The sequence below is a fragment of the Pyrus communis genome, chromosome 14, assembly GCF_041283825.1.
Source record: "Pyrus communis isolate YQ-2024b chromosome 14, ASM4128382v1, whole genome shotgun sequence".
In the NCBI taxonomy this organism is placed as follows: Eukaryota; Viridiplantae; Streptophyta; class Magnoliopsida; order Rosales; family Rosaceae; genus Pyrus; species Pyrus communis.
In genome coordinates, this window is record NC_142578.1 from 13912131 (window position 1) to 13918428 (window position 6298).

General features: G+C 36.0%; 1 protein-coding gene across 3 annotated transcripts; it reads right to left on the minus strand.

Annotated features, from left to right (window-relative positions):
- Window positions 1–2110: 2110 nt before the first annotated feature.
- Window positions 2111–5974, minus strand: UBC22 (ubiquitin-conjugating enzyme 22). 3 transcript variants are annotated; one of them, XM_068452053.2, is made up of 7 exons: window positions 5744–5974; window positions 4152–4291; window positions 3518–3662; window positions 3343–3420; window positions 3029–3141; window positions 2813–2916; window positions 2111–2669 (listed from the first exon to the last, which is right to left on the minus strand). In XM_068452053.2, exons 2-7 carry the CDS (start codon window positions 4152–4154, stop codon window positions 2303–2305), a joined length of 810 nt encoding a protein of 269 aa, XP_068308154.2. In that variant the 5' UTR covers window positions 4155–4291; window positions 5744–5974; the 3' UTR covers window positions 2111–2302. The 3 variants fall into 3 exon arrangements, with proteins under 3 accessions (XP_068308154.2, XP_088540875.1, XP_088540876.1); XM_088684749.1 differs by having other exon boundaries at window positions 4152–4304; window positions 5744–5912; XM_088684750.1 differs by having other exon boundaries at window positions 5749–5909.
- Between the last annotated feature and the right edge of the window lie 324 nt (window positions 5975–6298).

The window sequence follows — 6298 nt, forward strand, 5'->3', positions numbered from 1 at the left end:
GATCTTCATGCTTGGGTTGCCTCCACAACCTCGACTTTTCTTTCATTTGTTTTTTATGTCAACTGCAGTGCTTGTTTCCTGGTGTTGGATCTTAATTTCTGCAACTACTGGATCTGTTCCAAACATCTTTTCTTTGGTGTCTCCATTCTCCAAATCATGCTTGCTGTCTAACGCAGCGTTATTGCGTTGAATGAGATCTGTGCCGTTATGTTTTTCTCTGGCTTCACCGTTCTCAAGTTGATGCTTACCATCTGAAGCAGTAGTATTGTCTTGGATGATTGCTGTAGTTGAACCGCGTGGTTGCTCAAATGCTGCTTCATCTGTTTACAAACACCAAAACCCAGTTCAGGTTGAGGCCATTTTCGCAACGATAGACGTGTGTGAAAGTGTGTTGTGAATGTATATGCACCAAAAACCAGTTTAAACCAACCTAGCCTTGGAGCAGTATGGCCTTGTGGATGCCTTATGATGAGAGGGTTGTCAAATACGGAGGCAAGGTCCTCGGAAGGTGGATTTAACCAGTATTTAGCTCCTATGGAGTGCTTTTAACATTGCATTCCCAAAACTTGCACTTCAACTTCAACGTGTCTTTTAGGCCTTTAACTAACATCCATCCTAAAGCTATCCCATAACACGTTTCAAAACCAAAACCGTCTATACGTAGGCCCTCGTTGTTTGTTAGATAAAGTTGAAATGAAAATGCAGAAAGTAAAAAGAATCATAGAATATACAAGGTTCTAAAAGACATTAGGCACTAGTCGGGAGACAGGTTCAAGTCTAGCACCTAGGTAGCTAGGCAGAGGGATTAGGCGGACAAAGCAGATTTAAGTAAATTTAATATATACTGTACAAATAAGTATCTGTTTATACTTAAAAAAACACATAATTATATTAAGATGCATAAATTACAAAATAAAATGACATAAATTATAAAGTATTAGAACATATTGAAAACATGATGAACAAGCATATGATGAGTGTTGATCCAAGTATTCAACAAGTCTCTTGTATTTTATTGAAAAATTAAAATGCAAAATGAAAGTTATCGGTTTTCTGTCTAAGTCAGAGTTATGACTTAAGCGGTGCTTAGGTGAGTTTAAGCAGGCACCCAGTTGGCTAAGCAGAATGCACTTGACTGACCAATATTTGCATGGAGTGCTAAAACAAAAGAATTTGAAAATAATTGACCAAAATGATATTTTTACCTTGTCAAATTGAAACCACTCATAAAAATAGGGAGTCGGAAGATGCCATCTAGTTCAGATTTTCCACCAGCGGGAAATATATACTTGTCGTTTATGGAAAAAGTTGCCTGGGTTCTTGCGTCTTGACTTACTTTGTTTAACTTTAACTTTATTTCGGTGGGTGTTGTGAATTTGTTTTTGTTAGGTTGATTCGTGTGTCCTAATAAAGCTGCAAATGTGTTTTTCTTTTTTTTTTTTTTTTTTTTTTTAGGGGAATTTGAGATTTGAATACGAAGTTAAAACACAAGCACGATAGAAGTCGAATGGCAATTAATAGCTGATATGATAATTTGAAGTATTATATCAAATTATATGTTTCTTCAACTGAGTAATCAAATATTATATTAAACATTATTTTTTCATTAAAGTATAACTTTAGATGGTTGTATTTGTTAAAAAATTGTTGAAACAAAATTTATGTGTTGAAATGTTAGCAGAATAAGAGACCCACATTAAACTAATAAAAAACAAATTTGACATTGATTGGTCAAATTTGACTCTTAAACACAAAAGCTTCAAATACAATCAGTAAGTAACGTTTCGGTTTAAAGGATTTTTGATGTCAAATATGCAGTCATATCTACAGTTAGGATTTGACATCTCCTTTAGAGATGTTTTAAGAAATTGCATTGTATTTTTGAAACGCAAATTTAAGTGTAGCCAAATTAACTAAAACATCGTGCTCCCCTCTTTACACTTGAGTTTGATTCCCGCTCATTGCAGCTCATGTGAAATTAGTATACTTTTTCATTGTAAAATAATTAAATGATAAACCATTATTTTTTAAAATAATAAACTTAAAAACCAACAGGTCCATCCAGGTTTTCAAGAGCGAGTTACGGGTAAGATGACAGGTTGAACTGCAATTTAAACCAAAACATATTTGCCAAATTCATGTATTTCCCAAATGAAGAGGAAGGCTGGTAAATTTAATCCATCACTTTTCCCAAATTCATGTATTTCTTACACACGTTTCGGCTCTTTGGAGGTACAACAAGGACAAATAAGTCACAAACTGCATAACACAAGTTTCAATCGATCATTTATCCCTCTTAACTTCATAATCTCTTCAAACTCTTCTTTCTCGCATCTATTTTCTTCTTGTCCGCCTGTGCTTTTGTCAATCCGCCATCTTTCCTCACTGTAGTAGTTGCTGCTGCTGATGCAGCGGCAGCAGACCCACTTTCCATTGGAGTTACAACGGCTGGCTGATCCTGCCCGTTTCCTCTAGTGGTGACTGTAATAGGCGCCAGTGGGGATGGGGATGCAGAAATCACTGGCAAGGCAGCACCAGGTGCTGTGTTCTTTTGATCAGCATTCAGTGTCGAAGTGTTAGTTTGTTCAACATTCAGTGCGGTTGTCGACTCTGAAATAGCTCCCGTTTTAAACTTGGGTTTCGGCTTTGCATGGATTCCAGTATAAAGCCTACATGCAAGAGATGAAGTCTACTTAAGTTTCATAGTCATGCAACAATATTATCTATAGTCGGCATATGTATCTTTCATTTTCTATTCATAAGCAACTGAAAAAAAACCAGGCATACAAATAACACCACGACTATAACTCACCTTGCATGTCTTGCATACTCCTCATAATTTTCAAGCAGCATCTTGCCTGCCTGTTCATTCAACGCTGATTCTGGAAATGGTTCAATCAATAGACATCTGACTACCTGTTATCACAAAGCACGAAGCCAAGACCAACTAGAGTTTGTAAGGGAACACAAATATCTCAGATGAATAAGCATAAATGAAAGAAAGTCAACAACCATCAAGGGAACTTACAATCAGAACATGTCGCAATCCAAGACTTGGATTCCAATCTTTTTTCAAGGTGTTGACACAAATCTCACCGTTAGTCGCAATATTTGGATGGAAAATCTTAGTCAGGAAGTAGCCTACAACAATTATATTCCAGAAATTATAATCCAAATAGGGACTAAAGAGTTAAATGATATCAAGCCTTCCATCAACAAAAACCTTTCTTCAGTTGTATGGTCATGCTTCCAAACAGAATGAGGCAACAGAAATATGACATGTCCACTTAAACGATAGTGTTATCGATTATGTCATTTATGATAAAACATAGTCAAACCAACCTTTAGGAGGAGAGTGTGGAAAGTCCCGAGACAATACCAGCTTCATGCGGAAAACACCATTCTCGTAAGGAGTACCAGCTGCAAAGGCCAAGATCGTAGCTCAGTAATCATCTCAAAATTATTCAAAAGCTGCAGGAGCAAATTACAGTTTACGCCAAGAAATAATTATACATGCCTGGCCCTTCAATATCAGCATATATGATTGAAAAATCATCATCGTTAACACCAACTTTTATGCCTTCAGGAGGGGATTCATCAAGACTCTTCAATTCCTTCGCAAGTTGCTTAATTACATTTGGTGGGAGATTTTCATTCGTAGCCTGAAATGTTAACATGACCAAAAGAATTGTAAGAAGAGTTTGAAAGGAAGAAAAAGAAGAATTCATCAGGTGGAAACTTGTAGCTAAGAACAATCGTGACAATCCATTTGTTTCAAAGGAGAAATATAGACTCCATATAAACAAAACAAACAATTTGTGCATATAAACTCTGAACTGCTATATTCCCGTGGTGATGTTTCAATATTACAAGGATTAGTTATTTACTCCAGGAATGGAGTTCCATGCATACAGATTGATGTTGATTGTTAAACCATCATCTACCCTTAAAAGTAGAATGAAAAAAATCTCAAATTAGTTTTGGGTGAGAATAGGCATGCCATTAAAAGATCTATCTGCCTTTAATAGTCCAGTGCCAGTGTATGGACCGGACCATACTTGTCCATATAACTATCATGTTATATTTTATTATAGTTAAGCAATGATGAAAACCAAAAGAATGAATTTTTATGTACAGAGACAGAACATTACCATAAGAAAAAAAGGAATGAAGTCCTCAAGAAACGTTGGCTACCAAAAGGGAACCAGCAACTCAGCTTATTTATGTGCCACAAAATTCCCAACTGCACTGATTAGAGTGCTAGAATATGGCAAGTTGTAAGTGGATATACCTGCAATAACAAACTAACATTTAATATGAAAAATTAGGAAAGTAGAAGTAAGATCAGTCATGTCTCATAATGAAAAATAGAAGACTAATAAACAACCACAAGGCACAAACCCTTGCCTCTCAAAAGTTAAACAGAGTATTATTAGCATTTGATTGCCAACAATAACATAGAAACTGTAATGCAGACAGCGAGCAAGTAGGTTGGTAGAGATTAAGAATAACTGAGACCACAAACGTGACTAACATATGAACATATTTTGCAAAAACTGTTTGGCCCGTGCAAGAGTCTGGATACCAAGAGCCAATCAATCGAACGATATAGTTTGATTGATTATGAAGGTTCCAAAGTAATATGATTATATTGGACATGACATTACCTCCCTAAAGCATTGTGAAGCATAAATTCCTCATAACTATCAATCCAATCCTGTATATGTCCCTTACAATTACAACTGAAGCAACCTAAATGGTTACGGCACATCACCTAACTTCACAGATCAAGTTTGACTTGATTTCAAACATGCAACAATTAAGTCCTCTCCCCTCACTTTTTCATCTTGTACCCTATTTTTTTTACATTCTCATTTCCTAACTTTCCTTTGCAAAACTAAAGCAGACCACTTAGTTTCCTGATAAAGGCATAGTTCAGATGATTTGAGCATGACATCACGAAACTGTTTTGGCTTTCTAAGGGTTGTCTGAGTGTCAGTTAGGGGATCAATGGTTTGGAAAGCTGCAAACGAGATTGGGCCTGTTTTTCTCCAATTGCTATATTTACAAAAATATAAATCAATACAGCTCTGGAAACAAGATATTTTGAAAGAAATGTTCACAAAGACAAAAATCATTAGTCATTACAATCCAATTACAGGCATGATTACTTCAAGCTAAAACTTAAGACAAACACGACAGCGCGTTCAACGAACGAAGACGACAAAATGTCAAGAGAAGCGCAAAAGCTAGCCTATTATAACTTTTGAAACCTCTAAAACACGAGCGATGAACAGCTAAATCCTGAAATCCACTAAGACCTAAAGGCATTAACAAAACCAGCTCACTCACTTCAAATCAATATCCATACAAATATGATAAAGTCAACAAAACCCAAATTGCTCATCTTTCCTATGAGATAGAAAGGAGAAAGCTTTATCTTTCAAGCTAACACCCACGGGAACAACAACCCTGTTGCCCAGAAAGCAAGAAAAGCACCTCAAAGGAGAAAACCTAAATCAGATCAAAGTACCAAAACCCTGATGCCCAAAAATCCCCTTTTTTTCCCATTTCACAAAATACAAATTACAGATTGATATGTATTTACTCAAGAAACAAAATCAGAACCATACAACTCAACAATCAAGAACACAAAGGCATCCAAGAAACACCAAATTGACCAAACTGACCGTCCAGAAAGACAGATTGAAAGCGGAAACAGAAACCAAAGAAAAAAATGTACCAGACCCAGATGAGAAATCGCCAAAAAAACCTAGGTCGATTGCTGTCCTTCAAGGCGATGGTTGAGGGCTCTAAGGGCCGCGATGCAAAGAGCAGAGAGAGAGAGAGACTGTGCGTGCTCGAGAGAGAGAGAGAGAGCGCGATTTGTCCTTGAAATGATTGAAGGGGTTGAATTTGAGGAAGGAAAAAAAATATATATTGAATTATTATTTAGACAAATAATTCAAATTTTACTGACTTACTTTTAAATTAATTATAAAATACTCTAAAATTTAAAATAAAACCATGCAACGTTTGAATAGAAGGGAATAAATAATGAAAAAGACGTTGGATTGTCTGTTGGTAGTGTCAAACACGCGCCTTGTTGCGGTTAGCCGCCCATTTTTTAATTTTTAATTAGGGTTCGATAACTCAGGTCGACTTAATCCCAATTCGACTTTTATTACTTTATCCACTCGGGTTAGAATGAAGTAAAAATCAGTTTTATTTTAACTCCATCTCGACTTAATGATCCAAATTGTTTAATTTCTGAGGTTTTATTTATAGCTGGTTTATA

Excerpts from the sequence above, each read along its gene's own strand:
- UBC22 (XM_068452053.2), bottom strand. Across the intron at positions 3,421-3,517 it reads TGCTGATATTGAAGGGCCAG|CTGGTACTCCTTACGAGAAT; the intron begins GCATGTATAATT and ends TGGCCTTTGCAG. Across the intron at positions 2,670-2,812 it reads GAGTATGCAAGACATGCAAG|GCTTTATACTGGAATCCATG; the intron begins GTGAGTTATAGT and ends TCTTGCATGTAG.